This window comes from Mastigoproctus giganteus, chromosome 10 (assembly GCF_048544385.1).
Source record: "Mastigoproctus giganteus isolate SK-2022 chromosome 10, ASM4854438v1, whole genome shotgun sequence".
NCBI classification, from domain to species: Eukaryota; Metazoa; Arthropoda; class Arachnida; order Uropygi; family Thelyphonidae; genus Mastigoproctus; species Mastigoproctus giganteus.
In genome coordinates, this window is record NC_143584.1 from 68,869,418 (window position 1) to 68,896,092 (window position 26,675).

At 40.8% G+C, this 26,675-nt stretch overlaps 1 protein-coding gene across 2 annotated transcripts in view; it reads left to right on the forward strand.

The window, feature by feature from the left end:
• The window catches only part of LOC150079072 (breast cancer anti-estrogen resistance protein 1-like), a 195,545-nt gene that overhangs the window by 120,427 nt on the left and 48,443 nt on the right, over window positions 1-26,675 (forward strand). The window contains exon 1 of one of the 2 annotated variants that reach the window (XM_090382655.1): window positions 20,085-20,160. The exons of the other annotated variant lie outside the window; for it this stretch is intronic. Coding sequence (XP_090238781.1) covers window positions 20,140-20,160 — 21 coding nt within the window. The 5' untranslated portion in view covers window positions 20,085-20,139. Of the gene's footprint in view, window positions 1-20,084; window positions 20,161-26,675 lie in introns of those variants that run through there. 2 annotated transcript variants of the gene reach the window in all.

The following is a 26,675-nucleotide window of genomic DNA, read 5'->3' on the forward strand; positions in this document are numbered from 1 at the left end:
GATGTTTACATGCATGCTTTATGTGCTGTACCGACAGGCCAGCTCCTACTAATTGAAATATTTCTGAAATGTTGTTTTCTTTGTTTGTAAAATTAATTTTTTTCTACCTGCTATTCTTATTCAGAGATTAAGGACGAGTGGTTATAAGACTCAGTGTCTTACAGAATTACTTTCGGTAACATAAGGGGCAACTTCCTGTTCGATTTTACCGCACGGGACTTCTCAGAATAAAAGACACATGTTCCTGGCTTTCCACCACTCGGCTTTATTTCCAGATGGGATATTGACGTTAATATTGATGGGAATTATCCCATCAATATTGACGATTGATGGGATATTTCCATCCTTTTGAAGCAGAAAACATTCTCCACTACTCACACTGTGACTGAGTACTTTCCATGCAATAAAGGATTAGTGTTGTTTGATTTTACGAATATTCCTGAGAGGACACCAGTTTTCGAAGTTTTTAACGCAGCTATCAATAGAAATATTTTCTTGAAATTTCATTAGAAGATCTAATATACATCCAGAAAAGGTGCTGTACCGATATTGATCCCTAAAAACAATTACAATAACGCAAACTTTTTTTTTTTTCTTTTATCAATTGCGCATTGCAGTGTTATCAGTTTTACGTTTTTTCCGGTTCTAGTGTGGCTTCCAATAGATGCATTTCTTCGATTTTGTGTTAGTAGATACAATACACATTGAAGAAAGGAAGTACTATCTTTTCGTTTTTCCAAAACAATCCGTTGCAATTCTTTCGTCTTGTTTTTTTATGCCAAGAAACAGTTGCGTGCATTCCTTTTTATTATTATTATTTTATTTTTTTTTTTTTTGTTTTGTGTATCACGCAAGAAATGACTCTGTACTTTGCGGTTTACCGCGTGCTTTCATTGCTTTCACAATACTTTTCAAAAAAAAAAAAAAAAAAAAGACGCCGAAGTTGTTTGAAACGAAACTTTCAAAATTCGGTTTGGAAGAAGACAGAGGGCACGTGATTCTCATTTATTAACGACAACATTAGTTGTACTGTTGCAATGGATATTCTTCGGCAGTTTTCCGGTTATTGTTTTCATCTTATTTAATAATAAGAAGGTTGTTTATTGACTTAAATTATGTACATTCGTGATTCCGTACACAGATAACCCAGAATTTACCAATAAATTGTCTCTGCAAGTGAACAAACTTGTATTCAGTTAACTAATGAAACAGTACCAAAATAGAAGTAATATTTACGATAAATATAAGGTTCAGAACTGAGCTTTTTGATTCTTCTCATCATTGCATAGTTCATTCCAGTTCGGAAACATTTATTTTCCAATTTCAATACGACACGTTGCCCTTGTTTCTTTGTCTTTTAATGACGTGTTGTACAAGGGAGGCCTTCTTTCCACCTCACAAATAAACTCCTCTATGTCAAACATCGTCTTCCCCAAAGTACAATAAACAAACTAATTGGGGTCAACCCCCCCCCCATGCACGGGGAGAATGTTTACTCAGGCTATGCAAACGCCTTCGGACGCGTTACAAGAGTATGCCTTGGTAGAGAAGTAGAGAAGACAGTTGTTACCTATTCTTGGAAACTCCGGGCATCACCAAGCGTCACCTGGTGACCGTTTCAAGACTTCTTGGCCCTTCTTCGGTGGGTGGGTAGGTACCCTGATGTTGCAATCATGCCAACCCAGCTGTGAAGTTAATTCCACAATATGAGAGATACCAGAAGGCGTACAAAATAATGCTATATTAAAATATAAATGCACAAAGCATCATACGATATGAGCTTAAAATATGCTATAAATCATCGATGTAAATACATCATAGATAGCTGTTTTATAAGCTATATATAGAAAATAATTTATCTAATTTATCTATAAAATATTTACATCGATATTTTATAGTATATTTTAAGCTCATATCGTATTATGCCTTGTGCATTTATATTTTAATATAGTATTATTTTGTACACTTTCTGGCATCTCTCATATTGTGGAATTAACTTCACAACTGTTTGGCATGATTGCAACACTAGGGTACTTGCCCGCCCACCAACGAGGAGCCAACAAGCTTCGAAACGGTCTGTTTTGGGGGGAGGGGAAGGCTCGTTACCGCGAATAGGTAACAGTCTAGAATAAAAGAATAGGTAACAATGGGGAAGCGTTGCCTATTTGGGGATTTATGAGTGGTTAGTTAGTTCAGTGAGTGTGTGAGGAGTTATTGTCCCTTTACTATTCCAAGGACAAATTCTTCTTCTCCTACTATCACTTTCCTACACCTTTTTTTTCTTTCCTACGTCGATTGTGTGGATAAAACAGTTTCTTATCCCATGCCATTTTGCAAACGTTGCCGTCTGGGTGGTGGTGCCCACTGAGAATAAGTAACAAGTCTTCTCCATTAGAGAAGCTTTACTTGTTCGAGGCAGTGCAATGAACATAACTCGTCATAAAGGTAGTCACAATATGAGATACAATTAAATCGACGCCGTTACGATTCTGATTTTTATTTTATGAGCTATCTATGCTGTATTTACACCGATATTTAATAGTATAATAGATGTACAGTATATACCTGTACATCTATTATACAAGTCTGTATTGGAAGCAATGAATAAAAAGCAATTAGATCTATATACAAACTATCATCAATTAACTTGCGGTATTCAGAAAGTGAGACTATCTCAGGGCGTAAACATAATAAATGCAACAATAAGAACTTTTCGCACTGTAGATGTGATTAAATGGGATGTGATTAAATTTAGTGGCCAATATAAACAGATGCAACTTTATAAAAGTTGCATCTGTTTATATTGGCCACTAAAGAGTGTACTGTGATGCAACTTTATAAAAGTTGCATCACAGTACACTCTTATGATGTTCTTGTAGTAGTTCTTGGTTATCCTTCTCGAGTTTTTCCGGTATATGTTTGTTGGACTTCTGCATTTCTTGTCCTTTTCATTGCTCTAACTATTGACTGAATGTATTTGCTGGACACATTCTTCTAATAATAACTTTGAAGCCAAAGCATTTTTCAAGAATTATCTTAATGGAGTTTATCGACATTTCTGACATTCTGGAAAGCTGATTTAATATCAAAAAAGTGTCTCGTCTAATTGTGTTCTCTATGTAATGCCATTTGTATTTTAAACTTGTCCAGTTGGTTTGTTAACATTCATCTCTGCTGTAAAATTTTGTGAAGATGAGAAGGACGGTGTGCAGAACATTGATTTACGGAAAAAACCATGCTATACTCATCTGAGACAGACGAAATTCAGTGTCCTGTATGCTGGCTGCATGATTTTCTCGAAAAGTTTGAGTAGAGAGCAGCCGATTCTATCGGCCTGCAATCTTTTGCTGTTGAGTTCTTTTCTTAGATATTGGTTTCACGTGATACTCTCTCTCCACATGCTCGGTATTATCCCATCCTTAAGGATCTCTTCAAATAGATTCAGTAGAACATCTACAATGCAAGTCGCGCATATCTTTAAAATAAAAAGTGAAAATCTGTCTGGCCCTGTGATTGCCTGTTCGGGAGATTATTTAATAACTTTGCGGTCTTTGCAGATATTAAATTTCTTTAGCGATAATTTCAAAAATTCTTTTGATTAGAACACAGATTTATCCATTTTTGCAAAGTGCCTTTATCCATGTTCTTCTGCTTTAGAACGTGGTGTAATAAACTTGCCCGAGTTCTGTAGCATGCCTTTTTCTTTTTTCCTTCAGGAAGGTCTCTCTGCTCTTTATATTCTTTTAACTCTGAATTCTCTTGGATTTCCTTCCATTTTCTAATAAGTTGCTGTTTCTTTCTAAAGGCGATTTTGGTTTCGCCGTTAAAGCACACCTTTATGATATTCTCACTTTGTTTGACGCTCCGTTTATTGCTATTTTCTCCAGTTGACTTCTTTTTTTTTACTTTATATATCCTGAGTACTGGATATCTGTCTTATTTTGAGAACCTACAGGCCTGGTTGTTGAGGCCTCCCTTCGCGCGGACAAGATATGAGATGTTATGAAGGCTTTTGGTTTTGCATCTTCTAAATTATAAATTCAGTGTCCCGTATTGAAAGCTACAGATTTAAATGACGGAGCTGAAAAAACGTTCCTGGTGCCGCCAAACCTATGACATACATTCATGACTAATTCTTGTATGGCATCCTCTATTGGTCTCTCCTTTAGAGTTTTTGTTTTGTCTGTATATGGTTTTAATCAGTGACTGAGGCCATATTGTCTGTAAATTGCGTTTGTTTTGTGGTCGCTTTGCTGTCTGCTGGACGAAAAACTCGAATTCCCAGAACGGAAAAAACATGTTATACTCATCTGAGACAGACGAAATCAGCCACGTTGTGAAAAAGACCCCTAAAAATTCCTCCGGCCCCTGACCACTCGGTTAGGAGCCGGAGAGCAGTAACCATGGTCAGCCCGAGCTGCGTGAGAGCCGTACGCAGCTCGGGGGCGCATGCCATTGGGGTTGTCGAAGGTTTGAGAGGCGCATATGCTTCGTGGTAGGTGGAAAACGAAAGATTTGGGGAAAGATGTGGAGGCACTTTCTCTGTCCCTTTCTTTCTCTATAGTGCGGTAAACAGTCGAAAATGTATGAGCCACTGGCATGTGTCCGATGCAAAGGCCCTCCGCCTTTCAAAGATTTTAGCGAAAATGGATACAGAATCCGGGAATACAAGACTAACCGAAAATTTTCTCTTACACCCCTCAAAGATGGACTGAGCTTGTGAAACAATGGCAGCTCCCTTGAAAGCGGCCCTTTTATTACCTTCTTCCAGTCCCTACCCAGGCGCCTCCGTAGCCAGGTGGGAAGGAGCAGCAGTGCATAGCACACGCTTCTTGATTAGACCGGGGTTCGAGCCCGTCACCACCAAATACGGAGGATGCGGAAAGGTCAGGGAATGACCACCGCATATCCCGGAGCAATATGGCCTTAGTTGCTAATGCTCCTAAAAAAAAAAAACCCAAATAACAAGTCCCTACCCTGAAAAAGATATCAGGGTAGAGCCTAGTTAATATATGTCTTGAGAAAAACGTATGTCCACGCTTGTGCACAGGTTATACTCCCCTGGGCTCAGTGTTTCTGCTTTCCTTGTTCACCCATCCTGGAGAAGATATAGCTGCAGCAATTACAATTATCCAGTCTGCTCTTCAACTTCGCCGGGGGGGGGGGCTGGTATTTGCCATGGATGCAAATTGCCGCTCTGGCACAGCCATATGTCCGCCCAATCTGCTCTTGGGGATGGCTCAAGACTAGAAGACTTCTTTCTAACATCAGGTATTGAGGGTCTAGAGGCTCCTGGGATTTCTCCCATCTCCGCGAATGTTTTATGTATCGGTGACAGTACCCTGTCAAAGCCAGAGATTTAGAAGTGTGTGGGTCATATGTAGTGTTACATGTTGTGCCCATTGTTTATCCGGCTTATTGGCCGCCAGGCCCCTAATGGGACCCGACGTTGCCCATACCTCGCCACGTGGAGGCTAGCCGGGTGTTACCAGTGAGTCAATTGTACTCTGGCAGGTGCTGCCACTTACTTTCCTGGGATTTTAGTGGCTAGGACCTAAACTAAAATTGGAACGACCGCGGTTGATTTTAGTTCACTTACATTAAAGCGCTAATATGGGGTTTGACGCTGAAGGCCTATTTCTGAAGTGCCTAAAAAGTTGGGCGAAATTTTTTTGGTGTATTTTAAATTTTGACGTGTAGGGCTATACGCTGTGCAAGAGCAAGTGCTGGGAGGGGAGAGTGAAGGCTTGGAGGGTGAAATAGGAAGAAGAGTGTCGATAGGGTAGGTGACCCTCAATTATTCAGTGAGGTATGCCCATGTCACACCAGAGGAAAGGAATGGTGTGGCAGGGGAGAGAGAGGAGACAGTGAGCCGTCTCCTCCCTCCCCTACCGGGTTTGGGAGAAAAAGGCTTGCACTGCACAAGAGTGCAGAGCCTTAAGCCAATATGACTCCGTCAAGGCGGCAACTTGGAGTTTCTACATCCTCGTCGGTCTTCTCTGTCATCGGTAGCCTTTAGTATCCAGATTTGGCCGCAGCTATGAAAACTGGTCAGGTCCGTTGTCAGTCCGTTATCAATGGTGCGGTTCTCTTCATCTTGGGAAAATCCACACCTCCATGGGGTTATTCTTGCATTCGCTAGGTATTAGATTATTAGTAGTGAGCAGGTTCCTGAGGGAGGTTCTCCTTGAGTGCTCTCCACGCGTGTTCTGTGTCTTTTTTTTTTAATCTGTTTCTTCTGTTTATAGCTATCAGTGTTTTACGCCTAGCAAATGGTTTTTGTGCATTTTAGCCCCCTATATTCCTCTAGTGAGCCCAATAGATGTGATTCCAAGTTCTTGGGGAGGTAGTGTATTGCGGTGATCAGTCTGCACCCTAGATCCTCATAATGTGTGCAATCGTACATAATGTGCTGCCAACACTCATGCTCCCCACAGGCGCAGCTCGGATCCTCCTCAATTCCCAGGTCTGTCAGCTTGGCTTTAAAGGCCCCGTGTCCACTCAGTAAATAGGTGGTGTATAAGCCAGGTTGCCGTAGCCGAGTGGGCAGGAGCGGGAGTGCAGTAGCACACGCTCTTTGAGTAGACCGGGGTTCAAGCCCCTGACTGCTGAATACGGTTGATCTGCCAACCCGCACTGGACCAGCGTGGCAGATTATGGTCCATTTCCCTCAACATGAATTGTTGAGGAGGCTTCCATCCTGCAGTGGGTTGATAATGGCTGCACTTTACTTTTTAAGCCAGGTTGAAACCAAGTTTGGGTGACTTGGGTACATCCTGTCGATGTTCGGAATGAATTTCCTGGTGATATTTCCCTTAATTGAATTGGCCCAGCGCTCCTGCCAAACTTGCATCAGGTGTTTTTGCAGTCTAATCTTTTCATTTTTGCGTGGCGCATTAACGTCCACAGTATAGCCATGGTATGTAAAGGGTATTCCTTTCTCTATTTGGTAGTTCATTCCCCTACGTGTGATCTCTAAGTCAAGGGGGAGAGCCCAGGCTAAGACTTGCAGTGGGTGGGTACTGGTTGTTCTACAAGCACGTGTAACTGTCAGTAGGATGTGGTTCTTTGCATTGCACCAAGGATTCGTCTGTTTACTACAGTTGCTGTTTCGGGGAACCATATCGCTGAGGCATAAGTGATGATCGGTAGAAAGGTTGTTTTATAAAACAATGACAGGGTGCGCTAATTTAACCCCCAGTTCCGCCTGGCGATCCTAGCCACCAATCCAGAGTATCTTTTTAATTTTTGCTCTGATATAAGTTAGATGGTGTTTAAAGGAAAGATTACCATCCAGTATAGCCCCTAAACAGATCGCGCCTAGGAACTATCCAGCGCTCTCTTCTCCTTCTGTCCTCGCGTGCTTGTCGCACTGTCAGCACCCATGCGCTCCAGGTCCTCACTGGATCTCTTCCACTGGACCTGGAGATTGTTCGTCATGGGTTGCTCTACCAAATAGCCAAAGGAAGAGCAGTTACTTGTGCAATTTTCACCACTGACCCAGCAAATAATAGAAACGCTGAAAAGAAGAGACTTAATGAACATCTAACAGACACCTGGCAAGAAAGATGGCAGACATCAACTAAAGGCGCTGTCACCAAAAGATTCCTCCCTGATGTCAGGGCCTCCTACCCCCTCACACCTGTCTGGTTTTCACCAGGACTCTATGCTACCTACCTCCTCACTGGACATGGCTCCTTCCAGAAAAAACTGACTTCAGAATTTCAGACTCACCCCGCTGCCACTGTGGAGAGGATCAGACGTGGGAGCACCTTGTCCACAGCTGTGAAATCTACGAGGACTTCAGGAGGATCCTAATAACAAAACTACGCTTCAACTACCAAAATCAAGAACACCTCACCCTACAGAATGAAGAAACTTACCGAGCTCTGACTCAATTTGCAATGGACTTATTTACCAGGCAGAAAGCGCTACCACCACCTTAGTATCCGAATCAATAGGTCATAACAACCATGACTGCCAATTGTTGCTACGCATCATTGAGCCATGGATGCTAACGCCTTGGACCAACTTGCACAAGACTTGACCAGCAGTGCAATAAAAGACAGGGTCCGCACATACCTTGACAAATTCCTCATCATTGATTTCTGGACAAACTTCTCTCGACCAGATTTGACACATCTCATCAAGAAGAGGCCTAGCATCGATCCCTGGACTTGACCATCAATTTTGGACTCCCGGTTTTGACCACCCCCACTGTTCGTTCTGATGGACTACTGGACCAGCCTTCAGTCTGGATGCGACACAGACTCACCAAATGGAGTCCCAGTGACGGCACCTGAACTAGACCTTACTGAACATGACCCATCCACCATAGCAGCACTCTCACTGCTGGATTTCCAGCAAGTTGTCGGCTCCAACTGACTGGCCGTGCTAGCTATACCTACCCTGAACTTGTGGAGTTATCTCTCTCCCTTTTTTTTTTTTTTCTTTTCGGCTTCTTTCTTCTGTTTCCTGCCATCCGTTCTTTTACTCCCCCCCCCTATTTTTCTCTTACAGAATGATATTTTTTTTTTTTTTTTTGTGGGGCGGTGGTTTTCGTCCACCCACCACCCACTCGCCTCTCTGGTGAGGCACTGGGCATGCTACACTGTCATCAGGGGCCATCTTCCCTATTGGCCCCTTTCTTCTGTTTCCTAACCTCCAGTCTTCTGCTTTCCTCCCTTACTTTTCTCTTGCACAACGTTTTTTTTATTTAGTGTATATATATATATATATATATATATATATATATATATATACATATATACACTAAATAAAATATACTGCCCGACCTATTTGGCCCTAGAACAAGTTATCAGCGAACAACCCTACGCTCTGTTAAAATTACAACCGTTGCTCAAGAAACAGCGATCATCTCATTCTCAAATCTGGTCCTAGCCACTGAAATCCCAGGAAAGTAGGTGGCAGGACCCGCCAGAGTACTCTAGCTACAGTGGTACACCCGGTCAGCCTCCCCGTGGCATGGTGTGGTAACGTCGGGTCCCACTAGGGGCTCGGCGGCTAATAGACCGGAGGAACAAAGGGCACAACACAATATACAGCACATGACCCCCACACACTTCAAATCTCTGGCCCCGATACAATGTACACCCGCGGAGATGGGAGAAATCCCAGGAGCCGTTAGACACTAACATACCTTATACCTTATATATAGCCCCTAAATATTTTAACTGGGTCACTAGTTTTATTGTGATAGGTACCACTTTTATTTGTGGCAGCCTATGTATATCAAGCTTGCCTTTTAGCAGGATGGAGGACGTCTTTGTTGTTGATATCGTCAGGCAGTGGGTTCTGGTCCAGTTTTGCAATAACAGCATTGCCTGGTTGGCCTTTTTCTCTAGCTGGGCCCTGCTATCCGCAGGAATGGTGAGGACCGAATCATCGGCAAAGGCCTGGGAGCGCACATCGCCGAGTCGAAAGCCAAGAACCCCTCCAGAACCATGTTCCACAGAAGTGGTCCCAGAACAGAACCCTGGGGGTAGTAGCCCCTGCGGACACCACGATTCACTCTACCATAAGGTGCTTCCAGGATGATGCGTCTCTCGAAGAGATATGGCCTAATTATGGAGTATAAGTTGATCGGCACGCCTTAGTCTTGCCAGGACGCTCGGCCACCAAATGGTATCGAACACCCCGGCGAAGTAAACGGAGATGACTAGTAGATTTTTATTATTACAGTTTGCTGCTGATTCCGATAGGCTATGCAAGGCCTCCACAGTAGACGAACCCTGCTTGAATCTGTATTGCGATGTCTCTGTGAGTTTCGCTGTCTAGTAATGCTGATTTATCCTTGTGTAGAGTAGTCTTTCTAGTAGTTTGCTTGCAACCGGCAGTAGGGCTATTGGCCGATAGGAGTTTCGAACAAACCACCCCACCTGCCGGTGGGATGGTTTGTTCAATTTTTGGGGATTAATTTTACCTTTGCTGTCTTTCATTTTTTGGGGAAGATGCCCTTAGCCAAGCAGCTGTTATAGAGGTATAAGAGGAGGTCGGGAACCATCTCCACAGTCTTTTTAATTTCTGGTTCTAAGTAGACCAGGCCTGGACATTTATTGTTTCTTATCTGGGTTGCCATTTGTTGTAGTTCATCCTGTGTGGAGGATGGCTCCTGTGGGTCTCTTGAGTAAGCTTCATTATCTTGACAGATGATAAGTTGCTGTGGCAGTGTTGGCTCTATTGATTCCGTGAAGATGGCATCCAATATATTGCGTATAGACTGTTGCCACGTGGTGGTATAATCGCCTTGTGGTGTCTGGGTGGTTGAAATGACTTCCCCCCCCCGGGACGTTTATTCGTGACTGTCTTGTATACCACTCCCCAGGGTTCGGTGTTCCCTGTTGTGCTGATAAGTCTCCCAGGCCTTGCGTTTTCTCTTAACGATCGCATTGTGTAGTTGTTTCTGGCTTACCTATATCTTTCCCTTAAAGGTCTCTAGATTATAAACTGCCCCCGGCCAACTCCACACCTTCAGCGGCACCTTTTGTGAAAATACCATCGACGTCACGGCAGCTACCCCTGATATCGCAAACAAACTTGCGAGATGGACCGTTCAAGGTTCTTGGATCACGTCGGACCGCAGAGCAATATCACTCTCCCTGTCCCCATGTGATGGATATGATTCGCTACAACACGAGGAAGGCTGACTGGCTCCGTTTCAGAACTGAATTATCAAGAAGACTCCCTGAAGACATCCCACTCCCAGATGTGCTTACCCTGGACAACTGTATAAGAAGAATTACATCTATCATTAGGAGTGCTTGCGACTTCGCCGTCTCTGGCAGAAGGCCCTACAGGTATGCCGTTCCTTGGTGGAACTACCAGTTACAAGACCTAAGAAGAAGAGTTCACCACGCTAGGAAGACGTTCCAGCGAGCACAGGCAATACTGCCCCCTCCCCCAAGAGATCACAGCAGCGAGGGAAGCTTACCACACAGTCAGGAACGCATATATAAAAGAAATACGTACAAGTAAAAAGAAATAGTGGCAAACTCTAGTGGCCTCTGCTGGGAACGAGAACCCCTGGAGCATAGTATTCAAGATTCCAACAAACAAACTTCCCCGTGGGGAGGTGCTTGACACGACTCTGCAGATGGATGGGACTTCCACCTACACTTAGGAAGACAGCATTAACAACAATCTTGATACCATCTACCCGGCTGTAGAGGCACCCTTGACGCATTAGCAACAGGAAATTCTAAATCAAAATCTACAATATAATACTGATACTATTGAGCATCCCCCTTCACTGCTATTGATATGGACCTACCACTACACAATGAAAGAAGAAAAGATACTAGGTGCAGACCTGCTGGAAGTGGATGTGCTCAAAAAATTTGAGGATAATCCAACCACACTCCTAAGTCTCCGTAACAGATGCCTGGTAGCAGGCATATTCCCAGCTTCAAGGAAAACTGCCACTCTAAATAATTTTTAAACACCGGGACAGGTCGCCGCAGAATCCATCCTCATATCTCCCAATCGGTTTGCTGTCTGTGATGGCCAAACTTATGGAGCGCCGACTCCTATGCCATCTAGCCTCCAGCAATGAAAACCCACGGACTCTCCTCTGATAAACAATTCGGTTTCAAAACTGTTTTGAAACCTGTTTTTCGGTTTCAAAACAGGCTGCAGCACAATTGATGCCATCAATATGTCTGCAGGGGAAAACGTTGATGACGTTGTAGAGCAGATATTATCTTTTAAGGGCACAAAGTACACGTTGGCACTAATGATATTAAGAGTAGGAGACCGGTGGAATTAGTTAACAAGTAAAGGTCACTGTTGAAAAAAAGCCGTGAATTAGGGTTGATTTGAAATTGTCTGTAATTCTCCCCAGACACGATAGGACGGAATATATGATGAGAGCCTTGTCGATCAATTCGGCCCTGGAGAGATTGTGCAAGGCTCAAGGGATCAAATTTTTCTCAGCCTGGCCTCTGCTTGTTAACAGAAGACTGCTTCTACGGGGATGGGATACACTTAAATGGAAAGGATGCAAGAATATTTGCTGATGCTGTCGAGGCAGAGTTAAGTGGGTCGGAAAACTACTAGCTTGGGGGGGGGGATACCGGACAAATAGGTCAACAGTAGCCGCTGGCAGAGGTGAAAGTGATTCTTGCACTGCTTCTATTGAAATGCAATTCAGCAGCAGCCTAGAAAGCAAGGCAATGGGGAATTCCAGCACTGGAAGTCATAGTGGAACTAGTAAATACATGGGCTGTTAGGGTAACTAAGGGTAGAAACAGGTGCATGTATACTTGTGTGTACACCAATGCTAGTACTATAGTTAATAAATTTGATGAGATAGAAGTGCTTGTCAAGACATCAAAGGCAGCTTTTGTTGGGATATCAGTGACGTGGTGTCACGCAGATATAAGCAGTGCAGAACTGGAATTTGGGGAGTACAATGTGTATACAGAAAGGATGGACAGGACTGGAAGGGAGGAGGGGATATGCTGTTAGTTAAAAACATGAAATCTAAGGAAGTGCATCCAATTGATGTTGGTGGACAATGCAATGTTGAGTCTGTTTGGTGTGACATAAGCACTGGGAAAGGAAAAATGAGTGTGTGTTATAGGTATAATGAGCAATTGTGCAGAGAAATAGTGGGCCAGTAAATCAGTGTCTTATAATGGGAGATTTTAATTTCCCAGCGATTGACTGCAATTTGTGCGTTGGTCACTCACACACTAGCGCAAAGGTTTTGGGGATTTATTGGATGATTGTTTTTTACAGCAGCAGCAGCATGTTCGGGAGGCGAATAGTGGGAGTAATACTCTTGATCTGATTATCAGTAGTGATTCTTCATGCATTAAGAATCTGCAGATAAAGGAACCACTAGATGGCAGTGATCAGTGTACTGAAGTGGGATTTACTCAAAGAGGTAACTACCATAAGGGGGAAAGAGAAGGGTTTTTGCTTTCGTAAAGGTGACCATGGTGGTCTGAGACAGCATTTAAATTCTATACGGTGGGACCAACTGATCATGTTAACAACAGCAAATTCAAAATGGGACGCATTCAGAGAAATAATCTTGGAAGCTACTAGGCTTTTCATACCAACTAAGAAATATTGTTCAAGACATGTGGCAGAGAAGAAAAATGCATGGGATACATATGAATTAACAGGTGACACAGAAGATTATGATAGATATAAGCTGGTCTGTAACCCAGTCACAACGGAGGTTAGGCAGTAAAAGGAAGATTATATGAAATCTTTGGTAAAGGATGCAAAGAGTTCTTTACTTATGTAAACTCTAGAAGGAAGGGAATGAATCAGATTGGTCTACTTGATATCGATGGTTCAACCGTTGATGATCCTGCTCAGGTAGCTAACAAACTAAATGCATCTACATTCACACATGAGGAGTTATTCAGGGAGGGGAATACCACGGGTGTATTAAACCCTGGCAGTAAGCTAGATAATCTTGTAATAACTGAGAGTAAAGTGGAGGAGAAATTGTTCAAGATAAACAAAAGAAAGGCACCTGGGGCGGATGGAATCTATCCAGTTATATTAAAGGAGGCAGCAAAGGAAGTAAGCAAACCCTTAGCCATAATTATGACAGCTTCCTTGGACTCAGAGGAGGTACCCATGGACTGGAAATGTGCAAATGTGACCCCAATCCACAAATGAGGATCGAAGGGAGACACAGGTAATTGGGACCTGTTAGTTTAACTTCTGTTCCAGGGAAATTAATGGAGGCACTGGTTAAAGAAGCATTGCAGGATCATCTAGACAACACTTCAGTTTTAGCTCGAACACAGCATGGGTTTGTTAAGAGGAAGTCTTGTCTGATCAATTTGATTGGATACTATGATGTAGTCACAAAGGAACTGGATGCAAAGAATTTTAATATCATATATTTGGATCTTATAAAGGCTTTTGGTACTGTTCCACATGCTGCACTAATTGGAGCAGTGTGGCATTGGAGGTAAATTGCTGCTGTGGATAAAGGGATGGTTGAGTGGGAGAAGACAGTGGTAATCAATGGACACTGGTCTTCGCGGACTAATGTTATTAGTGAAGTCCCTCAGGGTTCAGTATTGGGTCTGTTGTTGTTTTCTGTATTCATTAATGATATTGATGATGGTATATCAGGCTTAATGTCCAATTTTGGAGACGATACGCTGGTTGGCAGGGTTGTTAATGACAGTACGCTACTGCAACAGAATCTAGAAAAGTTGAGTAGATGGGCTGAAAGGTGGCAACTGAAGTTTAACATTGACAAATGTAAAGTACTGCATATGGGAAGCAGTAATCCCAGAGTAACGTATTAACAGTGACAGAGGTAGAGAGTGAAAAGAACCTGGGGGTAATTGTGCAGGCAGGTATGAAGTTTTCTGAGAAGTGCAGACGGTCTGCAAGAGTAGTTCATGGTGTCTTGTGAATGATATACAGGAATTTTTCTAGCAGGGATAAGGATGTTATTATCCCCTTTTGTAAGGTAATGGTCAAGCCACACATTGAGTACTGTATACAGGTCTGGAGGCCTCATTTTAAGAAGGATGTAGAGCTGTTGAAACGAGTACAGAGAAGGGCAACAAGAGTAGTGAATGGAACAAAGGGTTGCTCTTACGAAGAAAGGCTTAAATTTTGCAAATTACAGTGTCTGGAGTCTAGCCACCTGCGAGGTGATCTGATTGAGGTGCATAAAGCCTAGAATGGTTTTAGCATGCTCAATGCTAATGGGATTTTTCCTCTTGCTCAGAATAATCGCCTGACAGGGCATAAATTCAAATTGACGAAAGACAGTTGTAGGATAGATGTGTGGAAGTTTGCCTTTAGCCAGCGGGTTTTTGATTGCTGGAACAAACTTCCATCTGTCGTAGAAATTGATAGCTTAAATAGATTCAAGGCAGAACTAGAGAAACATTTGGAGCGGGTGGATGGGTGAAATGAGAAGGTTTTTTTTTTTTTTTTGGCTGATGCCATATAAATGCTAATAAACTGATCATACAAGCTACTTGCTCGCCATAATGATGGACTTTGCAGGGGCCTTCGATCGCCTGTGGTAACCCAGAATCTCCAAAAGAGACTGGGGTTTGAATAAAAAGACCATGAGACTATATTATAAAGCAATATTTCTGCCTATAGTTTCGTACGGAGCAGGTATTTGGCACCAGAACATCGTCAAGGTGAAAATCAAAAATAAGCTACTATCAATTCAAAGGACAGTGCTTCTGGCACTAAATAATGCTCCTCGTACAGTATCAAACAATGCCCTCCAAATCCTTGGAGGAGAACTGCCTTTAGATTTATTTAGCTTATTCCCAGACATGATTTATAAACATAAGAAAGGATTGCAGGTATCTATTATGGGAATTACTACAGACCCAGTTAGTAACTTGAAGACAGAACGGAAAAGAATATGGAGTGAAATGGTTAGTATTTGGCAAAGTAGATGGAATGAGTCTGTGCATGGTGAAATCACAAAGAAGTATATTGAAAATGTTGAGTTTGCTTCTACTCAACCTTCTGTTTCATGGTTTGCACAAATCATGTTTACGACGTATTTATTAACAGGCCATGGATCTTTGAGGGCGAAACTTTTCGACAGAGGTGTGGAGCCGGATCCTTTTTGCACAAGATTGGCACATGGAACAAGATTGTTAGTTGCTTCATTAATGATTTGGTAAAAGCAGTCCAGTGCTTCTTGAGGATCATTAATTTTTAATAGTAATTCCCAATTACAGTTTTTAAATGCATAATTCATATCAGGCCATTTCACTTTATTGAAATTGAGCTTCTGTTTTTGTTCTAAATCCGTATCTTTAACTGATCTTTTCTTGATGGAAAAGGCCACGGGAATGTGATCTGATTTGAAAAGATTAGTTGGCTTAAAGACCACCAAAGGAAAGTTGAAGACTAAATCCAAGTAGTTTTCATTTCTAGTTGGAAATTCACAGATCTGATTCAGATTTAGAGAGATGAAATTTTTTTGAAATCTACCCTTAAGTGTCCAGACATTAGTTGGATTGGCATTACATCCATTTTAGGCATGTGGCATATTAAAGTCCCCTAAAACAATTAAATGGTCTATTCCCAGATGTTGATCAAGAATTTGGTCGATAGTGTTCTCAATTCCGTCATAAGAGTGTTATCTATAGGTGGTGGAAGGTAGACAAGCATGACATAGCAGCTATAAGAGCCACTGCCCAGTTGGAGAAAAATTCCTTCAATGTTATCCAAGACTTTGATTTTTGAGACAGGAATCTCTTTTTGGCAGACGATCATGAGCCCGCCGCCTCTCTTATCCAGTCTATCCCTACGAATAACAACAAAGCCCGGTGGGACCAATTCACTGTCCTTAACATCCTGAGTGAGCCATGTTTCCACTAAAAAAGTAGATGTCGTAGTCTTGTAATATAAGGGAATAGGTGTTTTTATAGTTGCTATTGTTTAGACATTGCACGTTTTTGATAGTAACATAGCAAATCATCTTGTAAATTATTCTTATTTTGCCGAACTGGAATCCTATTTTCCTGTATTTTCTTGATTGTCTGTAGTTGCTATTTATTTCCGTTTTCAATATTCATAAGTGAGGATGGGTTTGTTGATTTTTGTCCTTATACTTACATTCTTGTGGAAAGGCAATATCAGTGTTCCTTCGGTCCAGTTATTAGTTTCCAGAATTCTTGCTTCGTTGTCCTCACTATATGAAACTTTAAAGGATGAGTACTCCTGTGGAAACCTTGCTTTCAGTTTGGTTACCTGAACATTTGACTTACAAAAGCTGTTAACGTCGTATTCTTGTAATTCTCTTTCAGTTGTGTCCGGGGCCAACCTTGAAACAAATATAGCCTTGAGCTTTGGAATAACTTTAAGCTTTTTGTTTTTTGAAGCCCCGATTAGTAGCTGAGGATTCGGATTCCTGTTTTTTTTTTTTTTTTTCTGCTAGAGTAAATTCTTTCAATTTTGTCTGTGTTATCCGCTTCCTCCTTGTCGCCGCCATTTTCCATATCCCTTTTTAATATTTCAACATAAGTATGCTTTGTCTGTGCCTTGGCTGTATACGTTTCTTTCGTGTCGGTGCGTGCATCAATATTTTTCTCATATTTATTTACATTCTCTGAGATTTGAGTCTTGTTTCGGTGAGTTAGACTTTCCAACCGACCCCCTTTGTTTTTGCTGGTTTTGCATGTTTCTACGGTTGGGTGTTCAACTTGTGTTACTCTTAATTGAATTGGTCCTTTCTCGTTTCTCTTCTTCCGTTTTGCACCTAACATTAGTTCATCTTCTGTTTGGTTACACTTATGCTCATAGAGTTTCACCCGTGATTCAGAGGTTTGAGTGCTTGCATTTTTTTTTTTTTACGGTATTTAAGGTTGATTTGTTATTTTCTCTTAGTAATTCCAAAGGTACAGTATTTGATAGGAGCCGATAATCGGTGGATCGTTAGCATCATTAGAAATTTGGCTGTCGCCTGCGAGCGACATTTCTTGACCTTTTAAGCCAGATTCTCTGCTAGTTAACGGCACCTTGCGTTGTTCGGCACCCTGCGCGTATGCAATACACTAACTGTATACGCGCAGGAGCTTTGCGCTTAGAAGAATTAAGATCGCCGAGCAGAGAACGGTTCTGGATTCGGTGTCTCAAGCTCCGAACCGAACGGGAGTGGGATAGTTCTCTTGACTGGACGACTGTCTGAATGAACATTTTAACTCAACGGGATTGAATACTGCTGGCGCCACTAGGTGTGCGATTGCTGTCTTTCCTGAACGCAGCTAAATCCCGCTCTGCTGGATTACTCTTGGAGAGCGGAATTTAGCTGCTAACCCACAGTGGGTAGGATATTGCTAGCATTAAAACTTTGCGGGATTGCTGGCTCTCTTGGACCCCTCCTTGGAGAGCGGGATTTGATGCTAACCTATAGTGGGTAGGATATTGCTGGCACTCGTCAGGGTGCGGGATACAGAGGTCTCTCGCCAGATGGCGGTCATGCAGGGGTACTATCTTTTTTTTTTTTTTTTTTTTCTCTCTCTCTTTAAGAAGCTTAGGCGATCCTGGCGGAGACCAACCAGAGTATGATGGGCAGTCTGGCTCACCTTCCCGTGGTGGTGGCGGGAAACCTAGAGACCCACTAGGGGCCCCTGCGGCCAAGAAGCCAGAGACATCACAATACTTCATAAACCAGACGTTACACTTTTCTCACTTTGAAGTAGTTCTGCCTTCCATCACAGAGTACATACGGCGCAGATGTGGAAAACCACTGGTGGCACCTTCCACAAAACACTATGCCACTGTCCACCTTTCCATTTGTAGCCACGAGGATTTTATTTTTCAAGTATCCTTACTGCGAACTAGACTTTATTGCTCCCATTTGGTCCCTTCTTGCATTTCCATTTACATTTTTGCTGAAATAGCGATCACTTCTTTCCGTGCATTCGTTCAAGAAGCTTCTAACTATAAGAGTGTTGGTTGTCAGAAATAAGGAAGCGCTCTTTTTTGGTTTGTGTTTAGGACTGTACAGTGAAAACGTCATTCTTTCACTGCCAAGAATCGATATAGAACCTAATAAAGACTAAGTATTTTGAAATTTATAAATAACAATAAATTACAAGATACGTTGCCAAATTTATGGCAGTATCGAAAGTTATGCTGACAATTTCACTAACTGTAGCAAGTGGGGAAAGGAGTTTTAGCTAATTAAAACATATTTGCGATCATCAATGTCGCGGGCAAGATTAAATTCATTAGCAATACTACAATTGAAAATGATGTGGCTACAAATTTGGATTTTACCGATGTCATTAATAAATTTTCTGATATAAAATCAAGGAAAGGAATGCATTAAAAGAATTTCTTTTGGCACTTGATAAAAATGACATTTGGTGTTAATAACAAAAATTCTTAAATTTATTTTTGTTTTGTATTTTTAAATAGCTTTGATGTAACTTGTAATGTAAAATCTATATTTATTCTGTAAGCATCTACTATTAAGTATTGTCAAGTGTCATCTGTCCAAATCCTTCCACTTCCAGATGGGATACCGATTTGGAATTTGGTATATATATAGGTGATTGGCTACACTCCTATGTTCATCCCATTTCTTTCACATGAGCGGCTGCAATTTAATTATAGAAACTATTATTATATAAATTTAAGGCAAGCGTAACTGCAACCCGCTGCCAGTATTTTGATAAATGTCCTTATAAAAAATTGACTCTTTTTTGTAAAATTTTTATTGTTAATATTTTAATGTGACAAAACATTATTATAAATATTCTAGTTGTTTTTTTTTTTTTTTTGTTTATATTTGTCTTTTTAACTTTTCTCTAGCAAAAATAAAAATATTAACTCAATAATAAAAAAAAATACCTTTCTTCCTTGCATGGAGTGCCCATATACCTCCGGTCCGCCCTGGCAGTAGCACACGCTCTTTGAGTAGACCGGGGTTCAAGCCCCTGACTACTAAATGCGGTCGATCTGGCAACCCGGACTGGACCAGCGTGGCAGATTAGGGTCCATTTCCCTCAACGTGAATTGTTGAGGAGGCTTCCATCTCACAATGGATTGATAGTGGCTGCTGCTTACTTTACTTTACTTTATTGTTATTATTAGATAAATAAAGTACCATCTGTTGTGTTACAAAAAGTTAGTGTTAGTAATCTTCATCGGAAGCATTCGAAGGTTTTGTCTTGCTCGAAACATTTATTATTAGCCATATGGTGCAAGGAAGCTTGAGGCTTATGCTGCACCACCCAAAAAAATTTCTGAGAGAGAAAGAGAAGAATGATGATATCCAGCTCAGGACCCTGGGTGTGCCAAGCCCATACTCACCAGATGTGAGTTGTCACTGATATTAAACAAAATATGTCTACATGCACACAGTTCTTTTCCTTTCACATTTTCTGTTTGTTACACCCTTATGTGTTTCTTCCTGGACTTTTCCGTTACGCTTCATGAATTTATTCTTTAGTGTAATAAGATTCTGCTACAAGTACATGTATATGCATAAGGAGTCAGTCATTGCATTGCAACACTTCCCCTTTCCACTTACATAAACAGTATTTAGTACACCAACACCTAGCTTTAGACAATTGTTTTCGTAAAATATATGCGAAAGGTTTGTTTACGACGACTGTAGTTGGTATCGTTTACGTATTAGAATCCATGTTGGAGTTTTTCTCAAAGGTAAGTGGGCAAGGTCGAGATAATTTTTATTACTTTAAAATATATTCTTATTGTATCAATAATAAAATTAGCACAGTTATTTTAGATTTTAAGCATTTAATCATAATTTTTTTTTTTATATGTTACAGTATGTAATGCGCTGTCAATATCCTAATATGGTACAGTATAGTTAAACTAGGTTTGATAAATAATTTCGTGTATTTTTATAATTGTTTCTCATGTTTTTAATATGGAGCTTAATTGCTATAACGAGCTGCTTAAACTTCAGCAGTAATGTAATTTTCCTTCATTTTTTGAAAATATGTGTATATTCATTTAAACCATTTGTTGTTGATTCAGCTTGGTGTATGACTGTTAAATTTTCATTCGGCAGAATTTTGGAAACAAGTGCATGTGACTGGTGCGGAAATTTGGAGAGTGGAGAAGTGTTTGCTTTCCTTGAAGTTTCAGTCCAACTTAGTGGGTGGAGATTAGATGTTTGCATACAATAGATATTTTTTTTTTTTTTTTTTTAGTTTCATGAAGTCTAATTTGGATATAACGAAAATCCGTTATGTCGAGATATTTTCAGATTTTAGCCTCTCGTTATAACTGTTTTCGCTGCGTATATAAGTGTGTGAATGAGTGCGCTCGCTCGCCTTGCGCGTATTCATGAAACCACTCATGTCTGTAAGAATGTTTTTATGGAAATTCCTACAAACTTTCAGTAACTTTATTGCATTCATTACTTTATATTAGTAAATTTTAGTCCTTTCCAAACTGTTTTTGACACTGACACAATGCACATGCCAAAAATAATACGACAACCCCCACACTTTTTATTCCTTATCTTTAAATTGATTGTAAATGCAAGGGTACGCAACTTCCTTTGTTTCGGGCCAAAAACCTGCAAAGCAAAGTATGAGAAGAGAAGAGAAGATGTGCAATATTAAGCCCCAGCTGAACCAAGCTTATTTAAAATCGACTGTCGGTTATTAGTTTTCAACAGGGCCAGCGCTAGGGGTGCGCAAGTGAGGCACTTGCCACAGATGCTGCTAGATGCACTGCTGCATATATGTGTTAAGATACGATATGAATAGGCGCCGTTATAAGGTGCCTCAGACCCAGAAAACCCTGACTTTCAAAGAGAAATAACATGTTCAGAGCTCATCAGCCGCCGAATATGAAGCATATTATGAAGAAATAAGTGACATAAATTTTTAATGTATTAATCAGTAATTGTTTTTAAATCAATCGGTTACAAAAGATTTTGCATGTAGTGAAAAGAAAATCAGAATTTATTTCACTGCACAATGCTGATAATAACAGAAGAGTATGATGCAGAAGAGTAATAATAACAGGTTCGAAAATAACAATAACTGATAATAACAGAATAATAATATGCAGAAGAGTAATAATAACAGGTTCGAAAAATAAATATTCTTTATTGCAGAGATTTTATATATAAACAAAGAGAGAATTTACTCTCTGCTTTTTTGTAGAATGCATCACTACAACATCCTCCTAAATTCAATCAGACGTAAAATTATTACTCAATGGCTTCCTTCCCTCACAAACACATGAATATATATATATATATATATATATATATATATATATATATATATATATATATATATATATATATTTTTTATGAAAACCCCAAACACGAGAGGTATTAGAACCTATAGTACTTAGTACCGTGCTTGGGTTGGAGGTTGGGAAGAAGATATTTGTTGACATAAGATAGACTTTAACTTCTGTAGACTGTAATTTTCAGGAAATATGTATGAAGGAAGGTTGTTCCAGAAAACGGCAGTTGAATGAATAAACGAGGAAGATGAAAAGTTGGTTCTGTGAGTTTGAAGTTAGAACAATAGATGGATATTGGCTGGTGGCGGCACGTGTTCCGACTGTTTTGAAAGAGACAGCGGGAATTATAGAAGCCAATTCAGAAGAACAGTGCCTATGCAAGTATCTGTAGAAAAAGCATGCAGCAGAAACAGTACGTCTATGAGACAGCGAGTGGAGAGACTCTGTTAGAGTCATTAATTAACCTAATTGTCCTCTTCTGAATAGAATCTAGAAGCCTGAGAGAGAATTTTTGGGGGCACCGCCCCAGATGCGGGAACAATATTCCATGGAGGGCGAATATTCGACATATGAATGGTTCGACATATCCGCGATCGATAGTCAAGATCCCCCAACCCGACCACCAACACATAACCCTGAGTGTCAGAAGACATCTTGTCTAATAATAAAATCATTAAAAATGATCGCGGCGTATAAAAATTAAACTCCTCTTTATTTCTATATACAGTATTAATATAAATGTAGAACTCATTGAGAATTATAGCTCTGATTTATTTATCCTATTTAATTAATAAAAATTTAAAAGACTTTGGTTTTAGCCAGGAGGAAGTTAAGAATGAGATTACATTCAGATTTAACTCTGGCACCGGAACCAGAGTGACCAATTGGGTTATTGGTTTCAGCCCACGCCTTATGGGACACGTGATTCAGAGTGACAAAATTTATCTAGGTTTCACGTCACATAGATTTCGTAAGTTTACACTTGTAAGCAAATGCTTCAGATGTCTAGGATATGGTCACAGTGCGCAGTTCTGTTCCCATAAAGCTGTATCTTGTGGCCACTGCGGGGGTGGAGGCCATGTTTTTTCTGATTGTATTCACAAGGAGGAACCACCACAGTGTGTTAATTGTAAACGTAGAGGTAGGGATTGTAATCACTCGGTCAGGGATAATAAATGCCCTGAGTATCTTAAAGCTGTTGAATTGACAGACCGAAGAACCAGACATGAATAATACAACGGTAATTGATTCAACAAGTGTTAACCTGCAATACGGCGAAATAAAAATTCTTCAGATTAATGGGCAAAGATCTCGTGCAGCGGCGGACGAGATTAGGAAAGCTGCTGATGATCTGGGGTTTGATATTGTATGCTTGCAGGAACCGTATTACTCTTCTCAGGTAGGGGGTTCAGCGTATAAAGTTATAGGATATCCAATTTCGGCAAGGATTATTGCCTCAAGTGACGATCGACCCAAGGCCGCCATAATTATCTTTAACAGTGAACTAGTAATAACAACTATATCAAGTGAATGTTCTGCTACCACAGTTTGTATCCTGGTTTCCTCCAGGGACCAGTCGTTTTATCTGGTTTCCCAGTATTTTCCTCCCTCAGAAGATATTCAGCCAGCCTTACACAGACTTGACAGGGTATGTAGCAGATTTTCAGCTAAAAACCTACTAGTTACAGCAGATTTCAACGCTAAGTCTACACTTTGGAACAGCGGCTTTTCTGATGCTCGAGGCGAGCAGTTGGTGGATCTGATCTTGGATCATAATCTCTGTGTAAAGAACTTGCCAAATAAACCATATACATTCTCGACGACAAATGGTGAATCTAATATAGATGCTACTTTAACCTCCATTAATCTGGTGGATAGGGTGCAAAATTGGGACGTCAATCCGTATCTAATTAATAGTGACCATCGAGCAATCACCTTCTCGATTTTACCGGAGGATAGGCAAGTGAATATAACAATAAGGGATTTAAGGCGTTTTCGGATGGACAGGGTGAACTGGACCAAGTTTCGTGAATATCTGAATACAATTTTTAATGGAGATAACAAAGTAATCATTAACACCTTAACAGCAAAAGAATATGTTTTTCTGGTTCAATATCATTTATATCAAGCGATGGCCTACTCGACGAAAAGAAAACAGACAGGAAGAACTTCTGTCCCATGGTGGTCTTCGACACTAGCTGAATTGAGACAACAAACTCAACAAGCACGAAAAGCATACCAAAGGAATAGGCATCTATCGGACGCAGACACTCAGGCTTTGAAAAATGATTACAGAGACTTGAGGAAGAGGTACCATAAAGCAATTGCTGATAGCAGGCAAAATTGTTGGCAACGTCTGGTGAAGGAAACAGGAAATGCTGACCCTTGGGGTATAATCTATAAGCTTTCAAGAAATAAACTTTTGTGTGGTGAAATTTACAACACGATAATTAGAGAGAATCAAGAAACTTCGGACTGGGAATCTACAGTCGAAGGGATAGTGAGTAGCCTATTTCCGGAAGATTTGCCGTTTATGGACAGCCCTGATCAAGCGGAAATTAGACGCATTAATCGTGAATATAAGGGGACAACCGAAACTGCCATTTTTAATATGCTTGAGCTAGGTGCTGCAGTAGCTAAATTGAACCATAAAAAATGTCCTGGCATTGACCTCATTGAGAATCAAGTAATTGGAAAATTTTATGAATTCTTCCCTGAGATTTTATTAAACTTATTTAATAAATGCCTGCTAGAAGGGCTTTTCCCTCTCGAATGGAAGCTTGCGCTCTTAAAAATCTTGCATAAACCGGGAAAGCCAAAAACAAACCCCAGAGCATACAGGCCAATCTCTTTATTGGCAAATCTTGGCAAATTATTTGAAAGGATGATTGCCCCAAGGATTTTTAAATTATTTACAGAACATAATCTCTCCTCTGATTGCCAGTTTGGATTCAAAAAAGGACGTTCCACTGAGGACGCAATCTCAACCCTGCTGACTTACATTCAGGAGGCAAACAGCAAATATGTTCTTGCTGTTTTTATTGACTTTGAGGGCGCTTTCGATTCCCTTTGGTGGGAGAGTGCTCTCAGGTCACTGCAACTGGCAAAGTGTGATGACTACCTGTTCAGAGTCCTCAGATCTTACTTTAAGGATCGACAAATTAGAGTATGTGCAAAGCATTTATCATACACGACTACCGTTTCAAGAGGATGCCCTCAAGGTTCAGTCTTGGGACCTCTCTTTTGGAATGCAGTGCTAGACCAGTGGCTCACGAAGGATAGCGATGAGTTCATCCAAGTTGCATATGCAGATGACTTGGTGGTGGCGGTGCAGGGAGGATCAAGACAAATTCTCGAACAAAAAATTCAGTCAGTTTTGAATAATTTAGTGGCATGGGCGGGTTTGAATAAACTAAAGATTTCTGTCACCAAGACCAATTTCATGGTGTTTAAACACCACTTCGATTATGGAAGGCCGCCAAAGGTAACCCTATATGGTACTCAAATTCCATATGTACAGAACACCAAATATCTGGGTTTAACTTTAGATGATCGTCTCAGGTTTCATGTACATGTCACTAAAATCAATGAAAAAATCAAAAAGTTCGTAGCTGCAGTTGTTAGAATTTCCCGCAAGGAATGGGGTTTATCCAAAAAAACTCTGGTATTGTACTACAAGACGATATTTCTTCCCATTGTAGATTATGGTGCTGGTATTTGGTTTGCGGCTGCTACCAAGGTTACAACTAAAGCCAAGCTTCTGTCCCTGCAACGTACAATGTTGCTTACAGTTATACGCGCTCCAAGGACAGTGTCGACAAATGCCTTACAGGTTATTGCAGGTACCATCCCCTTGGATTTACACATTATTTTCCGAGGTATTGTATATAACTTAAAGAAGGGAAGGGCGTTACAAATATTGAATATCACCTCTAATCCAAATAACAACATAAAGGAGGAAAAACGTAGAATTTGGGGCGAGCTTGTGAATTGCTGGCAGCAACGTTGGGATTTGAGTGAGTATGGAACCATTACAAGAGGCTTCATTCCAGCCGTAAGCTTTGCAATGGACAGGAGGGTGTCGTCTTGGTTTGCTCCCACCATGACAACGAGTTACTTAATCACTGGACATGGCTTAAGGGCCAAACTATTTGAAAGAGGATTAGAACCTGACCCCTACTGTTCGTGCGGTGAGGTGGAATCTTGGAGACATGTCATCCTTGAATGCGGACTGTATACTTCAGACAGGCAGGAATTACTAAATAGGTTGCCAAACCTCACGGAGAATAATTTACCTCTCTTGGTTCAGAGGTGGGACATCTTTGCTTTGCTTCAGGAATTCTCGGCCAAAGTTTTTAAAAGAAGACAGGAGCTAAGAAATCTATTGCAGGATACCAATTAAGGGAAGTGCTGCACATTTGACGACAGAACACTTCGTGTAATGTCATCTTTATAGGATGTTTCTTGTCTACAGCGAGATGATCTTCTGCTCCTGGACACCCAATTCAGGCTTGCATTTGTGGATGGACTCTAAAATGGAGATAATGTTAATGTTTCTAAGTGTTAAGTTAATGTAAGTGTATGTATTTGCTATTTGCATGTAAATAATCGTATAATGTTGCTTTTTTTTTTTTTTTCAACAAGTGTACATTGTCCTTAGTTGGAAAATTTTTATTCTTATTTTTTATTTTATTTTTATTTTTTATTTTATTTTTATTTTTATTTATTAATTTTTTTTTTTTTTTTTTTTTTTTTCGCTGGCCTCCAAGTTTGGGCAGCCTTGGGGGCGGGATTGCTGGCACCTACCAGTATAGCACTACTTCCGGTAGGTGCAGGATTTGTGCATTACAGCACACATAGAGAATGGTGGATCCAGGTGTTAGTTAATCCCTGGTGGCGAAATGGCCTGACATAATGCTCTTTTTTTCAGGCCTGTTTTGCAG